General features: G+C 37.0%; 2 protein-coding genes across 3 annotated transcripts; one reads left to right on the top strand and one right to left on the bottom strand.

Annotated features, from left to right (window-relative positions):
• Positions 1–5,581: 5,581 nt before the first annotated feature.
• Positions 5,582–10,438, top strand: gamt (guanidinoacetate N-methyltransferase). The gene is made up of 6 exons (XM_053322126.1): positions 5,582–5,812; positions 8,459–8,604; positions 8,799–8,862; positions 9,297–9,364; positions 9,654–9,764; positions 10,185–10,438. The coding sequence occupies exons 1-6, from the start codon at positions 5,635–5,637 to the stop codon at positions 10,323–10,325; spliced, it is 708 nt and encodes a 235-aa protein (XP_053178101.1). The 5' UTR covers positions 5,582–5,634; the 3' UTR covers positions 10,326–10,438.
• A 2,070-nt stretch (positions 10,439–12,508) lies between these two features.
• ndufs7 (NADH:ubiquinone oxidoreductase core subunit S7) lies at positions 12,509–18,183 on the bottom strand. Of its 2 annotated transcripts, XM_053322128.1 has the most exons (8): positions 18,155–18,183; positions 16,878–16,914; positions 16,085–16,156; positions 15,870–15,990; positions 15,309–15,488; positions 14,866–14,912; positions 14,299–14,387; positions 12,509–13,636 (listed from the first exon to the last, which is right to left on the bottom strand). In XM_053322128.1, the coding sequence occupies exons 1-8, from the start codon at positions 18,168–18,170 to the stop codon at positions 13,539–13,541; spliced, it is 660 nt and encodes a 219-aa protein (XP_053178103.1). In that variant the 5' UTR covers positions 18,171–18,183; the 3' UTR covers positions 12,509–13,538. The 2 variants fall into 2 exon arrangements, with proteins under 2 accessions (XP_053178103.1, XP_053178104.1); XM_053322129.1 differs by lacking the exons at positions 16,878–16,914; positions 18,155–18,183 and adding an exon at positions 16,471–16,500.
• Positions 18,184–21,547: the final 3,364 nt, after the last annotated feature.

Genomic DNA, 21,547 nt, shown 5'->3' with positions numbered 1-21,547 from the left:
TACATGGTTGCCATAGTAACTCTTTGACTGATGTATATACACTATACCATAGTAAATGTGGGCATACATTTCCTAGTCTCTGTTCACACATAAAAAACCAACCCAAATCATGTGTTTGAGACTTCCCATGCAAAGAGCATCTACCCAGCCACCCTAACACAATGGAAGTGGATGATATTTTGTTGAGGTGTCAGAGCCACAGAAAATTCAACAGTGTCTTTTTCCTTTAGTAATTAATGCCTCAGTTATTTTGGTTAATCCACACAATTCAATGTCAACTGCTTTTATTGGGGCTTAAATCTTGTTTTTTTAAATCTGTAATAAGATGATCTTCAAGCTAAAAACTAAGTTTAAAAAAAGGTATAGCTGCTGCCTTTGATTGATAAAAATAACAACATTTCAGTCTAAATCTCTTTAATTTCATGCTACAACAACTATTGATTTACTATGTATTATATGGCTGCTTTTGTTGTGTGAAAACCACAAAATACTGATTCAGCTGCAGTCATTTCATGCTGCACTAAATATTGTTTGATACAATAACAATAAGATAGCAATAGCCACAGTAGATACTGCAATTGGGAAATAAACTATAACATAAAGACTGAAGTGAGTAAGATGGCAAACTGTAGTCTCCTCAGTATTTCATGTCCAATATGAAAATAAGAGCTTTCACAGGTGATGTGGTGTATAATGACTGCCTACACATGGTTCAATATGCAATCATAGAAAAGCTTGGGTTATGGACGGATACGAACTGTAATCTGACCAACTGTTGGTGTGTTGACTCATTTCTTTGTTACTACAGCAACACATAACATCCTGTAATCTCCTCAAACTGCTCATTCGGTAGCAGGGTGACTTCCTGAGTGCAGAGGAGCAGTAATGTACCTGGTATTCAAATTGGGGTTTGCAAATGATGTTTTCAGTGTTTGCTCTACCATATTTGCAGTATATATGAGTGGTGTTTGTCTCAGATTATAAAGGAATGAAAACTAGAGAGTTTAAACTGCTTATCAATTGAATTGCTCACTCATTAAACCTTACTCATCGGTCTTTCAGAAAATTTACTAGCTTAGATGTAATTTTTGGGCAAATAACTTCAGTTGAAATGAGGATTTGTGCATAAAGTGTCTAGACTTGTCATGTGGTCCAGCTCCTTTCAGATCACAAAAAGCAGGAGACTGTTCTGTCATTTTATTGCTCCAACTGGGAAACATCACTGTACTGTTTCACTCCAATTATCTACATTCAAAATGATTTAATCATTTTTGTATGACATATCATGTAGACAAGTTTGATGGGTTTGATGCAGTGATTAAAACCTGTTTTGACACATTTTCATTTGTGGTGCAAAGTGAGAGATTATCAGACTGAGGGCCACATGAGAGCTCACATGTCATAATACTAACTACCACCAGGGGGAGGATGTGCATGATTTGTTTCAGTTGGTAGGGTGTGTTTTTGTAAAATATGATGTGACATAAAATGTATTTTTAAACACAAAACAGCTTGTCATAAATATGATGGACAGTTAAACTGGATCCACAAATAGTATGAATGACCAAAAGGTTACCATAATCAATCCAGCACCTGTTTTCAGTGATAAAATACAGAAAATGGGAAAATACAGTATTACAGTACAAAAAATATAATAAATCAATATCCAAAATGACAACATACTAACTGGACTGCAAAATGATTTTTTCTGAATTCTTGCAGTTTTGCACAAGGATACCTAATTGAGGATTTGTTTTCAACTGATTACCATCCAAATTTGGTTCTAGAATATGTGATTCACATTTTGGTTTCTTCAAAATCAGGCAATCTACTGGAGTGTGAACTGAAATATGCACATGAACTCTGCACTGACTGATAATGAAGTGAGGGGTTATCTTTCTGACCTGTGAAAGACAGGCCATCTCCTGACCTTTATCTTTGATTAATGGACGTTATCTTTCATTGAAGCTGAGGACTGCAGCGTTTTATACAGGAGACCTGTGTTGAAACAGAGCATAGAACAAAACAATACCAAAGGCTTATATAGACATGTATACCTTAACCTAAGCTAGCTGTGAGCTAACAGAAAACAACACTGAAATAAGTAACTACACTTTCACACAATCGGTGTATTGTTTTGAAAAATACATGTGTGAGAGCAAAAGAAAGGGGTAGATCTGTGTGATGAGTGCATATTGAGAGAGTAATCCAAAGTAGAGAAGGAACAACAGGAAACACATGATCACCACCATGGACTGAGTAACTAACCCTGATCTCAGGACCTGAGGGTCTTTACAGAGGTGTGAAGGGAGAGCAAGTTTGTTTTGAATGTCCTTAGAGGAACTGCTTTGAAACCACTGTGATAAATGATCCCAGTTAGGTTACACTCTTGCCTAGTAGCAGCACAATTCATTACCAACATTTATCAAACTGGAACAAAAGAACAAAACCTCATCACATGGTTTCAAACGGGCTCTGCGGGGTCTGTGACATGACAACATTTGAGAACTGCAGAACAAGAATAATGTTTTAGCTCCACTCAGCTTCACCTAATGGGAGTGAAGTGGATGATGGGTAACCGGGGCAGAAGGGATGTGAAGATATTCAGATGAGCCATTTCTTGACTGTATCATTGTCTCACCGCACTGTGAGTCATGTTGCATGCAGGAAGAAGCTAAGTGTGAAGGATGATAGAGGATTTATGATTTTTTATGGGCTAATTTTCAGGTCCATTATTATTTTTAGGTAAATGTTTAACACCATAAACACCTTAAATGAAAAATAAAACATGATACTGACTCTCAGAGTTATGCTGTATTTGTATTCCTCATGCAATCTATGACAAGCTGAAATTAAATGTATTTCTATGATATTGCTAATGTCTAATTCTCACTTACTATACTCCTGTAACAGACCTATAGAGATTTGCAGTGTCTCTATCAATCTGTTGTGAATTCATAGTGACTTTATTATACTTATTGCAATATTTACATACAATAATATCTCTGCAGGACCTTACAATATTTGCACACCATCAGCCTAACACAAATATATGAATAATTGTTACTTCTATTAAGAGCAGCTGCAACATTTGTGTTTTTAAACAGAAGGATCAAATAGTTTTAGACAGACAAAGTAGTGGCATTCAAAACAGCTGTGTACTTGAAACGTGTTTACAAGATGGTCTAAATGATGTGAACTATACTTTGTTTGCATTTAGAATTAGAAGTGGACAGTAAGATTTAGTGCAGTAATACATTCACATTGTTTTCAAGTATTGTAGCTTAATAAGGTCTTTATGTTCCAAAACTAGTTTTTTCAGGCTGCTCAAATCATGTTACGCAACATGAGAAAATGCATAAGGTGTGTGAATAAGATCCAATGCAATGGTTGACTTCAGCTGTGCATACCAAAACTCAAAGAGCAGAATAAACAAGAAAGAGCTCTCACTCTGATGCTAGTTCAGAGGACCATGCAAATCATCCAGTCGATTCCAAACAGTGAACACCAAGGCTTAATATTTTGAAGTTTATGAAAAAGAGCCTTTAAATGGGGTTTAACAATGGACTCTGCTGCACTACAGGGGAAACCCCACTGCAATAAAGTATGTTTTTATATCAACAATGGATGACATTACTTCATGTAATGTGAAAAGTGTTGTTTATAGAAACGTACCACTTGGCTAAACAGTTCCACTCCAAGCTCAGTGGACCATTTGAGTATCTTTCAGATCACTGGTTTTACTGCTCACAACTTGATTCACTTCAACAGTTCTCTTCAACCTCATTTCCAGTTTCAAGAGGTGGTTGTTGTCAGCAAAAGATAAAGAAATAAACCCACTGTACACTACCTACCCACCACCAAACAGCTGGCAGACAAAGTTAGTTGGAGCATTTAGCTGCTAAAGAGAGATATTTCCCACAGTGGGCGAATGCCAAAGATAAAAGAACAGAACATTCTCCATAACAAATTATAAAGAAGTAATGTATCAATGTTTTGTTCACATTTCATCCAGCTGACCCCAGGGGACGTAAAATACACTTGTTGTAGCCTTAAAGTTTAACAATATCCTAATATAGTTTATAGCCTACCTCTTTAAAAAAAAACTGTTAAAGGACCAGTATGTAAGATTTGTGGGGCTCCATTAGCAGAAATAACGCTGCATTCATTTAATTCACAACTTCCGCACATATGCTAGGTAACATTTACCTTGAAGTTGGAAGTTGGAGCTGGGAATGACATTGTTGATTTGTTCCAGTTTAAATTCAGAAAACCTAGTACATGTTGACGATATATAACAGTTTTGTTGCTGGCTCCAGTTGAAATTTCCAACTGGGAGTTCGGAAAATTCCAACATCCGAGTACAACACATTGAGTGGAACAAACTAATCAATGTAATAAGGAAACATTTGACCTTTAATTGAATAAAATGCTGCTTTTGTGTTGGTTTCTTCTACATGAAATTAACATTGAGGGAGTGTAGGGGTGTGACGAGATCTCGTGCTGATATTTCTCGTCAAGGTGAATTTTGTCTCGCAAAGCAATATTAATGGTGTGCGCCAAAAAAAGAAAAGAAAGATCAGTTTTCTATCGCTCATTTGCACGTCATGTCTTATTTTTTATAATGTCAAGTGTGGATCATTAACATTGTTACAGCTTCTACCTGCTGAGAAGATCTCAGTCAGCAGTAGGAGATGACCTCAGGTCTCTACAGTGAGAGCCTGAGGTAGGAGGAGCGGGAGAATCTAGCGCAGCTATGGAAGCCTAATGATGCCAAAAGTAAAATGAGTCACACTACCAAATTATAACACAATTTTTTATGTTGTTCTACTTGTATGTGTGCGATATACGATTTGTGCAATTTACTTTTATTTCTGTTTTTTTTAGCAATATGTTATAATTTGACTCTTATTTATCATTATCTCATCATCTCATTTATATTTATATACTACGATTGTTTCTTTCCTTTATAATTCATTTTTTGGTATTTGTGATTGTATATAATTTGGTATTTATGTTTTTTATTTCCATAAATACCAAAATTATCTATCTATAAAATATCTATCTACATGGGGAAACCTTTTACAGTGCTTGGATATTGCATAGGCCTACTGCGTATGATAATTCATACTTAGAAAGTAGAACTGAAGTGATTCATTTCAAGATGATAATAAAACATTTCAAAATGCATCTACATTATTTTGCGACTTTAAAATAAAAAAACATATTTCCTCATTTAAGTTTTCTTAAAAATAGTGTTTAAATCTCGTCTCAATCTCGATCTCGTGAACCTAATATCGTGTCTCGTCTCGTGAGCTTGAGTGTACCGTCACACAGAGGAAAATGTCTGGTCCTGAAAGCATATGACACCTTGCAGAGGTAATAGTTAACGACTTCTCTACCGGAGTGAGTCCTCACCTCATTAGAGGATCTTTGAGGATCTTGGGTGCAGCGACCACCGTTACTTCTCTCGGTATTTGAGCCCCTTTGACCCGTAGTAGTGCGGGGGTGCAGCGTCAGCAGTCCTGAACCCGATATAAACAGCTGCTGCCTTCTGAACACCCTCTTCTGTGAGGACACGGTCTGTCAAACCAGAACCAAACCTCAACCACTGCCGTCTCTATAACAAACAAAATGACCACCGCTGCTCAGCCTATTTTCTCCAAAGGAGAGGACTGCAAGTCCAACTGGCACAACGCGGGCGCCGGCTATAATGAGACCGACACTCACCTGGAGATCATGGGCAAGCCCGTCATGGAGCGATGGGAGACCCCGTACATGCACTCCCTGTCCACTGTTGCAGCCTCAAAAGGTAAAAAAGAAGTTCTAGGTAATTGAGTTATGGCGGCATCCAATAACGGACAGTGCACTCTTTTTCTATGGTGCGTCCGATGTTGGACTCAGGCAAGTTGACAGATCAAGAGGCACCTATATTTTTTCAGTTTTTACAATTATAAAAACATCTTTTGCCACCAAGTATCAAAAATATTTATTGAATAGTTTTGTAAACAACTATATGCCATTTATTTGTTACAATATCAAAGGTCCTTCAGGGGTCCTCAACACAAAGGGGAATAATTTATTTTCACTATAATTAATACAACAAGTAACACAATGACTATTTTGGTCACGGGATCCATATAGACCTACTCTCTGTAATAAAATATCTAAAAGCAAAAATCTTATCAGTTGGGGGACCCGCAGGATAAGATGAGGGTCTGTGATATAATTTGTGCCAGTTTAGTCCTTGACGGAGGAAAAATTGATAACCATTTTGAATTTTAGCTGTTAGGTGTATATAACCACAAAATAATATTCACAGTAAACAGGTGCAGTGGTCTACTATTACCCTAAAACAAGGAATGTTGGGGGTGGTGGGCAAACTGGTTTTAGGATGTGGGTATTACTGCAACTTTGCACAAATTTCTGTTATTGATTTGAATGTATTGTTCCACCCACCTGCCTAGGGACTACAGGTAGAAAATAGCACCTTGCTAAAACCAGATGCAATGCATCTCTCCTTGTTTTATACAAGTTTAATGTTTTATTGTGCACTGCCCCTGTCTAAATAAAATAAAAAAAAAATGCTAAAAATTACAAACTGTTAAAAATATGTTTAAAAAGGGGTTGAAAAATGGTTTTATGTAAAAATGTTTCTAAGTTGTGCCAGAGCGACTAACTGGAGCTTTTCCAAACATATAAAGGTGTTTCCTTCACTTTTGGCAAATGGTCTCAGGGACACGTGTGAAAGTGTGAGCAGCGTGGTGCTTAGTGCTCTGTGAGTACTACAGCAGTTGTTACTCTGCTCATGGAGAGCAGCCAAGAAGTCTGCACAGGGGAACAGCTCATTGTATTGTTGCTTTATGAGAAAGTAGACTGATCCTTCACACTCTCAAACACACATGTGGGACTGAAACTGTCTGCACTACACTGCAAAATGCACATTTCACGTATTCTTTACAGCTTACACATTTTAAACATTTTTGGATGTTCACATAACCATGCTGTGAATTTTGGACACTAATTAATCATGTTTTTGCTGTTTTTCCTTAAACTTATTATATGTTTATTGTAATTTCTGTTTCACTTATTTCCAGTTGTTTTTATTTTTCAACTAATTATGCATGAACGAGATGTGAAAGTGTAACTTATACAAGAGAAACAGCTTTACCATGCTTACCATTATTTTTTAATGCCATTATCTAGAGATCATAGGGTAATTATTTAATTATCGTAATAAAATGAGTTTTGCTATCTCAAGATAATGAGAAAATCAACCCATTATCACAGTGAAACAAAAGGTTGCCTCCTCCTATTATTTGTAATTTTTATCAGGAGCGTCAATTAGAGCAACTGATTTAAAGATGTCAGATCAAAGAGCAACATCATTGATCAACACATCAGACTGTACTTCGAACCCAGAAATTGCATTGTCTTTCTACTAGAGGTAACATTCAGATCATTTATTAATTTATTGAATCTCATGCATATGTATATTTTCTCCATATTTAAGCAAGTGTTTTCAGATTACTCTTAAGGATTAAAATCATTTCTCTCAATAAGTCCAATAAAATTAAAAATGCTTCTCCGACATGAAACATCTAATCATATAATGACCAGGAGTTAATCAACCTGCATTTGGGCCTTGACAGATGTCATTAATAAAGGTGCTGTTAATTTATGATTCATTTTATTAAAGTTTAGCATCAAAGCAAAGCAAGTAAATAGAAACTTAGTATTTTTCCTTCCAAAGGTTTCTCCAGGGATTCTTTCTTTCAAAAAAAGGTTGTTTTTTTTTAAATAGAAAGGGTTCTCCATCTGCCTCATAAGAAACAGATCAATATTAAAAGAGGAGACAAACTTTTGTTTTCTTGTAATAATCAGTTGATTATCTTGTTATCTCGTGATAATGAAATAATACATTTTCTGATCTCGAGATAACGGCAATTGCAAACATGGACATTCACGGCTTCCGTTACCAATACCCCTCATCTATTTATAATTTTCTCTGAAGGAAAATGAAACCTTTGGCCTCTCTGTCCTGCCATATGTTACAACCAACTGGTTTTCCCTCCACACCCAGCAGAGGCAGAAACATAAACCAAATATTAAACTGTAACTGGAACATGCATGTAAAATCAGAGGATGACAATCACAATGTTAATGGCTTTCTTTTTGTTTTTTTGTTTTGTTTACAGACATTTTAGCATTTTATTAGTTTAATATTGTAGAGAGACAGGTATGTATTGATGTTGCATATAGTCATTGCATCTTAGACCAGTGGTATGCCAGAAACTGAAAAACCTGCGGTTGACAAAAAATGTCACAGAAGTGTTTTGTAGACATTCAATAGTCACAGTCACAAGGCAATTTGCCACAAAAGTAGGGAAATACATCAGATATTTAGAGTACATATATTTTCTAACTGAGTTTTTTTGTCATTGTGTTTCATCTGTAGGCGGTCGGGTTTTGGAGATCGGTTTCGGCATGGCCATTGCTGCCACTAAAATCGAGTCTTTCCCCATTGAGGAGCACTGGATCATCGAGTGTAATGATGGCGTCTTCGCCAGACTGCAGAACTGGGCCAAGGCTCAGCCTCATAAGGTCAGCACAACCCAAGTGGTACATTTACATTAAAACATTATCTGCCAGAATGGTTCATCACAGATATATTGGTTATACCACATGCTTGGAGGCTGATACACCTGCTTACAAATCTGGTGTATAGTAAAGTTTACTGTTACTCTCCTTTAATGTGAAGATCTGATTAATGAATTTGTTTTTTTCGGCTGCTGCAGGTCGTCCCTATGAAGGGCCTTTGGGAGGAAGTTGTTCCCACCCTGCCAGATGGCCACTTCGATGGTAAGAAATCACCCCAGACACAGGGGAACTTTGGTCGTATGTATTGAGATTTATAGTTTACAACTTACAACTTTTGGAAAAACTGAACAGATAATTGGTCCAAATTAAAATACATCTGTATTCAAAACCTTTTTAAAGACAAAACACAATCAAACTACACCATCTCTTTAAGTTTCATCAAAATCTGAATAGCGAAGTCTGAGATATGACATCATGTTAAAAAACAGACTTCACTACACTCTGATGCAACAATTCAGTTGAAACGGTTAAATACTGCAAGTCAGATTGAACTCAGATGTATCATGACTCAAGTGTTAATAAACACAGACAGTCTGAATCATTATGCTTCATAGATAAAAGTATGAAAAGACATAAAGAAAAGTGTGTAATTGACCTGCTGTGTGTACACTGCTAACACTGTCTCTCCTCTCCAGGTATCCTGTACGACACATACCCTCTGTCCGAGGATACCTGGCACACTCACCAGTTTGACTTTATTAAGGTAAAGCTTAAAACACAGTAGTGAGTCACCTAGAAATGATACAGTTTCTGGGAAAAAATCACTCTTTGTTTGCATGAAGTATGAATTAATTTAAAGATGCTGAATATTGGAGGAATATGTCATTAAAGAATGTAAATGTAGTCTAAAAGTAATATTATTATTCATTTGGTACATATACTGTAGTCTCTCAGCGCTCTTCAGACTACATCCTGACTGGGCTATAGGACTGATTGATCTGTTGGTGTGTTTGTGTGTGTGTGTGTGTGTGTGTGTGTGTGTTTCTCTGCAGGGTCACGCTCACAGGCTGCTGAAACCTGGTGGCGTCCTCACCTACTGCAACCTGACCTCCTGGGGTGAGCTGCTCAAGACCAAATTCGACAACATTGAGAAGATGTTTGAGGTGAGTCTCCTCTAGTTTTGACTTTTTTCATCTGAAACCCGTTTTGCATAAAAGAATGCATTATGTTATTTGTCCTCTTAGTTACTTATCACACAGAAATATGTTAATATTTATTTAAATATGTTAATACTGTCAGTCATAATAAATATCAGTATGGTCATTCAGTCGTTGACAGTGGTGTTGACGGGCGTTTTCTAAACTGAATGTAGAATTTTAATCATTCATCTCTAGTGTTTGATTTGTGTCATGTTTCATTCACTCATGTAACACAGAGCTGACTGCATGTCTCCATCAGTCGTGTGTGTCCTGAGTTACATGCTGCGATAATGTCAAGGTTATTGATAAACAGAATCGTCGCAGAGGTCGTTAAAGGCAACAGCCACCTCACACTGTCCGGCACTGTTTGTTAATGATTCGCAGGAGACCCAGGTCCCTCATCTGCTCCAAGCCGGATTCAAGAAGGAGAAGATTAGCACCACCACCATGGACATTGCACCACCCAGTGAATGCAAATACTATTCCTTCAAAAAGATGATCACCCCCACCATCGTCAAGGAGTGAAGTCCGAAGACACTGCCTCAACCTTTTTTTTTTTATCACTAATGTGCCTTCTCTACTGACCTCCTCATTCAGTTTATCTCACTATCTACCATCTTTCAATAAACCCAAATCTGTCCAAACTCAGTCTTCAAGCCCCTTTGTTTATTATATATATTCATCTTCATCATCATTCGTGTATTTTCCAATGAGGTTTCAATTTCCAAATTTCAGGCTATTGCTGCAGTGTAATCTCTTGATCAGAGTTTAAGTTTTAGTGTTCAGTATAGTCATTTAGCTGTCATGTCCCACAGACTGTGCTATTATATCCGCCACTAAATATACACGGATTATTCTTCACAGCAATGAATATGCACGAAAACGGCAGGCTGAAAAAAGAGACAAAAAGCATTTACACCCCACTGAGCCTCAGCTGTTTCAGCTCTTCTATCACCCAGCAGCTTTATTGCCATGCATAGCCCAATTTTAGACCAAGCAGTAGATAAGTCACTACATGTTTAAATGCTTGCTTTGTCATAAACCTCAGAAAATATAGCCAAAGATTCAGACACTGTCTTTACTGTCACTGTTATGCTCTGGTCTCATATTATTCATGTGGAAATCTGACTATAAACACCACATCTATGCAGAACTGCACAGTGTGGTTTTCCAAACTGAATCATAAATACCAAGAAGCTGGAACATTTACGGGAAAACATGTTTCAAAAACATCAAAAACCTTACATTTTAGTAAAATGAGAATTAGACTATTTACAATATACGTAACCGCATACTGCACATTTCATACAACTTTAAAAAATGTTTAATGTTCAATTTTCAGTATGCTGAGAATGGTTTAATTTTTTTTTTTTTTTTAATCATTGTATTAGCTCTTAAATATTCCATTGAGATGCATATTTTTATTCATAGTCAGAAATAACAGATAACATTGTTATCTGCACACGTGGGAATAAGTGACCACCTGGCGAGGACATATTACTCATTAAATGTATGGGTGATGCAACACCAGGCTGCAGACAGGTGGGGAACTACAGCAGCTGGCAGATCTCAGGTCTGAATCAGGAGCTCCAGACTTCTGTATTTTAGCAAGTTGGTCAGCACTCTCATACAGAGAAAAAATAAATCTCATAGCTAAAAGGGCAAGAAATTACCACCAATATCTAGAAATTTACAGCCAACACAATCCCTAGTAGAGTAGGGGCAAAAAAATATAAATATTAAGATGAATTATAGTTAGTTATAAGTGACATATCTTGATATGTTCTGTTGTGATATTCAGTTTTGACTGTGGATATTTAAATAATTTGTGTTCAATCCTTTTTCCTGTTTACAGATGTTTGAAATGACAGCACATGTTGCCACTTATATTGTTAAAGCTCGACCCATACATCAGCATGGTCCATATTTACAGATCTTGGTTTATCACAGAAACGTCAGTGTATAAAATAATAAAATAAAATCTAAGGTAAAAAAGGAGCTAAGCAGCCTTATAATATATGTTTGTTTTGGGGGTTTTTGGTGTAGTTTTATCCTAGTTAGTATAGACATAGATATATATTGTGGTATCAGTAGATATGTTGGCCAATAACTAACAAGAAATAGCAGTACAGAAATGCAAACATTTGTTTGAGGTACTGTAGAAACAGTGTTAGCATTACATATTTTGTCTGGCAGATTTGTTTGCCTTTTGCCTCAAGAGAAAAGAAAAGAAGAATGCCTTCTCACTGAATAGCTCCAATAAATGTTTTGTCTTTATTAGGTGTTTTACTTGATACCATAACTGTAGTTATCAAATTAACTTTTCATTAGCACATATTCAGTTTAGAGCTTTCTTTTTCTCTTAAAATTGGTATCTGGTATCATGTTGAGATGTGAGTAAAACTATCTTCATTTTCAACTGCAAAATGTCCTGCTCAGTACATATTTAAGCGCATGGGATCACTACCAGATGTTTTTATAATGTTAATAGACAAATACTGAGCAGTCCATTGATATATCAGATTTGTTAAAACTCTCAAATATCAACACAGGCCTCAGAAGTCCAGTATCTGTCAGTGAGTTCAAACTATTCAAAATATAGTAAATAAAGTTCATGATTAATCGCTGCTTTCTGGAAACCAAGAATTCTGCGACTCCTTTAATGTTTGAAAGAACACCAGAATCTGGGTATACATTATATAGACACACAATGTGACAACGTTTTACTTTAATCTCTTTGGAAGTGCACAGCCATCACAGCGTAACAGCAAACTATTATCCAGAGCAAATTAAAACAAATAGCCAAGTAGGCATTAAGTGTCTCTCTCAAGAACCCTTCAGCAGCACAGACCGCAGAACCAATCATTCTGTTAATTAACACTGAAGATGCATAAAAGCTACTCTGCTGTCTGTCTGAATACATAATTATAGGAGCAGGTTTAATGTTGAATAGATGAATAAACTAAAACACTGCAGCTGATGTTGTACAGACAACACAAACAGATTCTCACAGACTTGTTAACAGAAACATTTCACTCTGTGTGTTTGGACAGTGTTTCAGCAGACTGTGACCTCAGAGTTAAACAACACGCATAATAAAAATGCATTTTCTTTCTAACCACTGCTTTGTGTCAACACACTGAAGGTCAGAGTTAGTGATCACTGGAGCCATCTAGTGGCTCTGCTGGTGACAGTGGCTACAATGACAACAGATGTTATAATAATGCATCAACCTGAGATCCCAGTTTGCTTAAAATAATATTCCAGATAATAAGATATGATGCAGGGTGCAAAATTGACTTTTTTGCCCACTGGTCAAATGGCTAATTAATGTTCAAATTTTACCAGCCACTCAATCAATTTTGGCTGGTGAGTGAAGCAAATCTACCAACCACTGTAGCATTTGTCTGGTGGCTGGTGCTAATTTTGTGCACTGGTAAGATGAAACACATACAGTATCTTATGGCTATCAGTGAAATGGTTGAGTAAAGATGAATCACACCTATGGTTGAAGTTCTAACAGAAGCTCAAACTGTGTCTGTGAACATAAATACTGATCTGACTGCTGCTGTGTTTAAAAAATTAAATTAAAAATAAGCAGTAGTGCTTCTTGCGTAAATTACAACAATGATTTTTATTGAAGTGAGTTCCTGCAGCTCTACATGGAGGAGGAGCGGCGCTCCAAATGAAACCAGAAATACATCATTTACATACCAGATACACTAACAAATAACACATTTACTTCCTATACCAGATCGTCATCTTCTTCTCACGTTTGATTTTCTTCTGCAACTGTAAAGTCCCGTAGAGAAGAGCCTCTGCAGTGGGAGGACAACCTGAGGACGGTGGAAGAAAATATTAAAATATATATTTTGAACAGTACTGCACAGATTTACTCTGATTCTGAGCATGAGCAGTAAAGGTTGGGAAAAGGTGTTTGGGGTTGAGGTCAACTCTTTTTGGACTCGGCTTTGGGCACAGGACACTCATGTTGAAACAGAATGGGCCTTCTACCAAAATCTCTTACCACAAAGATTTCCTTTTTTGAAACTAAGGACCACATCAGGAAAAATAACCAGACTAAAAATTCAAATCTGTGGACATGCATGTCTGACATGTTCCAGTTTTAATGGACCATAGTTTTCATTATTCTGGTGGATGATGGATTTGCAGATTTTACTTGAGTTGTTCTGATACAGTTACCAGTATCAGAAATGCCTCCAATATTACCTAAATGTTTTTCTGTTCTGGATGTGTACATCTACCACACAATTTTAACACTGGAAAGTCCCACCGGTAAAAAGGTAACAGTATGCATAACTATAATTTCACTGGTCTTACAAAGCATTTAATGACACTTCATTGCTAAAGATAACAATCATATCGCATCCATACAGGGAGTTTCAGGTATCTGAATTGGTATTGGGAAGGAAAAAATGGTATCAAACGTCTCTAGGTTTTACACTTTATATTGTATAGTGAGTACAGTAAACTCTACCTGGAACATAAATGTCCACTGGTACGATTCGGTCACAACCTCTGACGACAGCGTAGGAGTAGTGGTAGTAGCCTCCTCCATTGGCACAACTGGAGGAGGAAAATTATGAGAACAGTGGTGGTTATTAAGACACTTACTGGTGCAGGTTTAGACCCTAACCCTAACCCTACACTGCTATAAAAAAGGCACAAAAAGTGTGACTTTTACTGGCTGGCAGAAAACCATAATGACAATATACAGTATGAGTGAATAACCGGGTCAGATGTTGAGGTACAGCTTTTAAATATGACTGTGAGGTGTAACATTGTATATCAAAGCTTGCTATTAGACTAGAGGCTACAGGGAAAAAGTCACAGAGAGAATACTGAACAAAAAAAAGACGAAGAGAAAACACAGTAAACATTAGTATTAGCTCAGCTGTGGAGGCTTTGTGGATGCTTGAATACACAGGCTACAGATCAACAAGATGACAGGTGCTGAGGCATAAACTGCTTCCCTAAGAAGAGAGCTACGCTAGGAATAAAAACGCTCAGTTGCTCAGACAACCGTCTTCAGGAGTTAGCCTACCTTCCCATGGAGATGACGTATCTTGGCTCAGGCATCTGGTCGTACACCTGTAGGGAAAAGGAAGTTCAGCCGCTGTTGTTATATAATGTCTGACTAACAACTAATCTGTCCTTTCAGATGCAGGGAGGATTCATCCACACAGAGGCTGGTTATAATCCTGCCAGCATTTACACAGCTATACTCCCATCCTGCAGATAGAGAAGTCTCAGCAGGAGCATGAGTATATATACAGTGAAGGAAAATATTTCCTCCACATAAACAGCTGAATTATGTCCCATAAATTACCAGGCTACATATTTAGCCCATTGAGCTCAGTCAAAGTTGAGACAGTGGACATGGTTAGGTTAGTGGAATTAGACATTTAAATGTAAGATGCTAATGCTTTTACATCCCCTCACAACAGCTGCTGTTACATCCTGTACTCTCCCTCCCTCCCTCCTCACCTTGCGCAGAGCCGGAGCCATCTTATTGGTCAGTGTTCCTGCCACAATCATGACATCAGACTGTCTGGGACTTGCTCTGAACACAACACCGAAGCGATCCATATCGTAACGGGGTGCCGCCATGTGCATCATCTCCACTGCACAGCATGCCAGACCAAAGGTCATAGGCCACAGAGAGCTCTGTGAGGGGGAAACACAGCAGCGAGACATCAATGACACACTGACCATTTGTGCCTCTTCAATATACCTTTTTTGCCCTGAAATCTCATAAAAATGGGGACTGTTAACTCACACATATTACCGCTTAGCTGCCTTTGCAAATATGATTCATGGTGGTGGCAGCTTCCGATGATTAAAAGCTGAATCAATGGCAATTAACAAGACAACACGACCAACCATGTGACATTTAAGACCAAACAGTCCCACGCTGTCACATCACAGGGCAGAGGACTTGATCTTATTTTCAGGTGTAAAAATGAGCCATAGTAAAGACTAGAATGATGATTAATCCCTTCCACACATGCTGGGTGTTAAAAATCTAAAAGCCTCCCATCAACTCACCCTTCGTGCCCAGTTAACGAGGTCGTCCAGTTTGGTGATGACATACTCGCCCTTGCTGCTGGCTACAGCTGCTGGTTTGGCTGCTGCCACGGCCGTGCTTTTCTCTCTGACTGGAACCACGCTGCAACAGAAGGACGGGGGGGTTGTCGCTCACTGTGTGCAGAGTCTTCACTGGACATATTTTCTCCACTCTGATAATTACATAAAAGTCTTACCTCGTGGTTGTATTCTCGCTTTTAGCACTGCTGTGCAGGCTCTTCTGTTGAATAGCAAAAACTGAAATGGGCCTGTAAGGTGGAAAGAAGGTCAGACAGATAGTTCAACTTGGTGGCATGAAAATAAATGATTTCAGAGTTAATGGTGAAGTTAATTTAAAGATATACAAAATATGATCATGTCACTGACAAAATGCAGGTACCACTCAGTTTCAGTAGAGGGCAATGGTGTAAAATGTATTAATTCCAAAATATTGTGTGTGATGGATGGCTTTCATTGTAGGGGCTGAAGATTTTTTCCAAAGCGTCTAAAGTTCTAAAAACTAAACTCTAAATTTCTACTGAGAGAAACTAACTAAGTTTTCAGTGAAAATTGTCTGTTTTACCTTGACATGCTCTCTGACAGGAGGAAATCTGACCTTTAAGGAACAGACAAATTTACAGAAATGGAATAAAAATGTGATTGTTTGGCTTTGAGTTGATATGTGTATGACATGTGGAAAATAATTACATATTCTATATATGTCACATGACCTATTGTGATGTGGAAAAAAACAGATTATATTATATATTATATATTTTGAGTGAATATTCTCTTCTACATTTTTTGCCTACATAGTGTGAATCAAATTAGTTGGACCTTTGAGCAGGCTCAGTAAAAACTGTATTAGTAGGTATGAAAGGCCAACTCCTCCTATAAAGGGCACAAAACTGTCACAGCTGTGGGACCAGCAGGGCAGAGCTGGATTGAATTAAGTTTCAGAACAAGCAACAAGATTAAAAAGCTTCTTACCTTGTTGAAAAGGAGCCAAATATGGCTAGGCGGGGCACTGCAAAATAAAAACATTTAACAAACTTAATAAAGCTTATAATAATAAAAATCTAAACAATGTATTACTGTGGACTGCTATGAATGTCACTCATAACTTAGATTTATAGCAGGACGAGTTCTCTTGTTTAAAGTCCTCCTTCACTCAAAATTGTTACTTCAGTTGAGCATTTGAGCTCTGCTGTACAAAACAAAATATTTGCAGAGTTTGATGCTGAACAGCTGTTTTCACATTAATCTGTTGAAAGTGGGACATTTCTCGGTACCACTTGAAAATCAGATTTTTAAGGGTTGAGTGTATGAGCAGGATTTAAGATGTAACAAATAGTTTGGAGGCCAATCCTGGCCCAATATTCAACTGGCACAAGTGTGATGTGGAAACTTTAAGCCTCCAGTGCACAAACACCGAGAACAGACTTTACAGTGAAGTAGGAGACAGCTTGTGTCTTAAATTACAATACTTACATATTATGGGAAAAAAAACATATCAGACATAAAGTATAATTCAAAGTAGAGTATTTTATATACGTCATTAAAATTCAAAGCCAAGAGATAAATCTATTACATGATAAATTCATGAGTTATTCTAGTAAAAATCATAAGTACGTTGCATTTAAATGCAATCTACACATTAACAGCTGATCGACAGTGTTAGAAAGATCCAGTCACCTTTCATGCTGAAGGAAAAAGCCAAAGCGAGTAACTATTTAAACTCTTATATTTACTGAGATTTTACTGCTAGCTGGTGTCTCCAGTTTCGCTGTTACTCTTCGCGGTGTAATATGTATAAGATATAAGTGAGAAACACAGACTGACTGCGTTTTATGAATGAAGTTTAGTTAGACGACACATGTGACATAATAGTTAAGTCAAATTAGATTTTACAAATTTAACAAAATTAAGGGACACAATGAGCATATCAGAGCTGGGCTGTGTCATAATACATGTTAATATGCATATTGATTTTATTATTATTGTTATTTATTGTTGTTTTTCGGCTCGTAAATAGCTGCTGGCACAGTTTGTGTAAGCGCTAACCTGGCTAGCTACCATGCTAACGTAGACACAGCAAGGTCAGTGTGCGCATTCACTAAAAGCTACAAATCCGATCACCGACACAGTCAAAGCACTCGGCAATGCATTTTAGTGGGTTAAACGTTTAACCATTGTGCATATCACACGTCTAAAAAGGCTGATATGGTTTGTAAAAAGATTGATGTTTTAGTCAAAACATTACTCACCGACCAACGCCGCCATCTTTAGAATTCTATATACGTCACACTCCTTCCTGTGTTGTATGTGAGCGCGAGCTGCTGGGGGCGCTGCTGTAACCTTGACAATTAGCAGACGGTCAGATTATAATACAGTGACTTGTTTACATGGCAGCGTGTCTGTTGTAATTTAATATTTTTTTGCAGATGTAAAAGTGTTTTCTAAGTGTTCTTCGCACTTCCAGTAATAACACATTTAATTGGGAAAAATACATAATACGTTATTTCTGTGTTAGCCTATATTCAGTCTTTTAATACTGTTGATTTAAAGGATTATAAAATATGTCACCATGTGTAACTTGGCTGTAAAATGATCTCTTTACATCATCTATGAGCTACTCATTTAACATTTAAAATATGTTTCATGACATTTTCCCCCCTACCTACATGGTGGTTTAAAGGTTGTTTCACATACATGCAAGGAATGTTGAAAAATACTAAATAACTTTGTCCCAAATTTGTGGCCTAAAAGCAGTCAAATTTAATAATATTAACCCTATAAATGGAACAATTTGACTTAGCTCCCACATTCTGTTCATATTCAGATATATTCCCAGTATCCCTTCTTGATTATAAAACAAATTTCTGCATAACAAATCACAAATAAATATCTCACCAGTCAGTGATAAATCTGTAATTAATTCTTAAGAAAGCTTTCAGAGTGCAGAGAGAGTTTATTCTATAGTTTTTATGTTTTTTGTTTATGCATAATTAAACATTTACAGTCACACTATATAATAGACCAATGTTACATAAAACAGAGGGCATAAATTGAACAATGAAGAATGCAACAGTATTTCTTTGTACAAATATGTGTCATACACTATAATTTGTATATCAGCTGCACACAAATGTAAGAAGTTGAAACATTTCTATTTTTTCAGACTCTGGGTCACATTAGGACACAGTTTCAATTTTAGGGCTTAAGGAAAAGTACTTAAGGAGTATTTACTGCTGAAATTTGACCCTGAACAGTATGAAAGGGTTAAAAAAAAAACACCAAGAGAAATATATGTGTAACTGTAGAGTACATGCATGTCATCAAATTCCCAAAAGCAACACTAAGGACATCAATATAACAGGTATTTTTTATTTGAATAGTTTTATACATTCTTTATTATAGCTTTTTAGCACCTCCTAGTGGGTTGACATTCACAGTCTGCATGTAGGAATGGGCACAATTGTAACACTTCATTTTTTAAAGTTTAAATACCAATGTGTAAAATATGTGTGCCATGATTATAAGCTGAGCACTGAACACATGATTGCTGTTTAAGATCTGTCAATTCTATTTGTGCAAAATATAACAATATGTTTGATTAGATTTCATTTATCTCAGGATCCCCGACACTTTCTTCCTGGGGTCCGCACAGCATATCATTTTTGATTATAAGTGACCGATAAAAGTAAAAAAACATGAATTACAACATGGAGACGCTTCATGAATTTTATAGAGACTGTGTAGCCCCATTTATTAAAACAAAACCTGTATTTCATATGAGCTGTGAAAACATCAGTGAGTTCAACTTTAACTTGTAGATCTTGACTAAATATCTCGATTACTTTTGGAAATACATCACAAAGTAGCTGACAGCCGTGCTGTTATGGCATAAATACTGAGGATATTCCATTAAAAGCAACTTTGATCTTCTATTCTCACACTCTGTAATCTGTGAGAACACATGGTCACAATTTTGTGGAGTATGTTTGGAGCAGGATAAACTGTACATGTGTTACTCACAGCAGGACTGATTTTTATACTTTCACTTGCAGGAGTTGGGTTTGTGTGACCCAGATAATCAGACTGGAGCAGCAGCCTGGTTTTACTGGTTCAGCTGCTTTCATTAATGAGTGTTGGCATAATAAACACTTTTATTTGACAACATCATAGAATAAAACACACCTCTCATGTAAGGCGCAACAACCAGAGAGCGATTGATTTAACCTTAATATTTGTGAATTGAAATGTGCCAAAAAGCTGTTAAAAAGCACTGAAGGCTCATTTATGCATAGTGATATGCATTATGATTAATGAAAGGAAGACCTTGTGTAGTCTGCAAGTCCTGATCATTCAGCAGACTATAAACTTCCTGGAGTAACTCTTTATGGGTAATGGAAAAGGTGACTTATAGGCCTAACTGGAGGAAGATTTTGTTGGTTCAAATGCTTAAATTATCTCCAAAGTCTGGACAGAGAAAGACATGCACTTACTTTACTTCTGATATGGTCAATATACAAATACTGGGATCATCTGACCTGCTGTATGTTCTGTATTTCTGCATTGTTGAAACATATATAGGATGTAACCTGCTAATATGCACAATCCTGTTTATGAAAGCTGCTACAGTTTAAACTGTCTGCACCAGCTCAACCTTACAAACCACATTCTTTTATTCATATGTTTTCTACCTTAAATTTAAAAATGTTTCTCAACTTTCTCACCAGAGACTCAGGAAACACAATTTCATGTCATCATATGGGGCATTCAACTGAGAAGTATAACTTATAACTGTGGTGAAATGACAATAAAGGTCCTTTTATCCTCGTAAGTCGAACAGCCAGAGGAAAAAATTCCACCCATAGTTTCAGTAATGTAGTGATGATCCTTCTTACATGCTAGGAAAAAATCTAACTGCAATATTAAATGTTGAAATTCCCAGAGATTGTGAGATGAAAGCTGCAGAAAAAGTTAGTAAGAGGGTTCACTTAAGATTAAGACTGACTCAATGTAAGGAAATTAACTTCCATACTGAAGTGTTGCAGGTTTTTATTAACTAGAATAATCAGTGAAGAGATCATTTGTTTAAATTAAGTTCAACATAGGCGAAGTTAGGCTGCAGTTTTGTTACTTTGCCTCTCGTCACATTGGTTTAAAAACTGCTACACAGCATTGTTGAAGCTCTTGAGCAAGGCACTGAGTAGCACTCCTCAGTGGGTGACAGCAAGAGACTGGTTTCACTGGGCAGCTCCCAGAGCAAGAAGAGAGCTGATGAATGGGAGGTGAAGAGACATTCATCTGTCTTTCCACAGATTTAAAGGAATATAATCATAAATCCAATGAGGCTACGACAAAACCAGCATCACACACGGAGCAGAGCAGCCTGGCACTGAAACTAACAACTGTTTGGATTATCAATTAATCTGATGATTATTTTTTGATGGATCATTTTGTCTCTAACACGAGTCTCAAGATCATATCACCCCAGAGGCCACTGGCCAAATTGAACCCTCAGTAGAGAATAAAAAACTCACAGTTGTTGAGATATAAAGTTTGTTTTGAACTCAGAAGCAGCACTTGACAAAACAATCTCACCACAAAGTCCATTTAGTAGATGTTCTGGAGCTTTTGATTGTTTCACTTGG

The sequence above is a fragment of the Scomber japonicus genome, chromosome 7, assembly GCF_027409825.1.
Source record: "Scomber japonicus isolate fScoJap1 chromosome 7, fScoJap1.pri, whole genome shotgun sequence".
Classification (NCBI taxonomy): Eukaryota; Metazoa; Chordata; class Actinopteri; order Scombriformes; family Scombridae; genus Scomber; species Scomber japonicus.
Note: the sequence above shows the minus strand (reverse complement) of the source record. Positions and strands in the feature narration are given on the sequence as shown.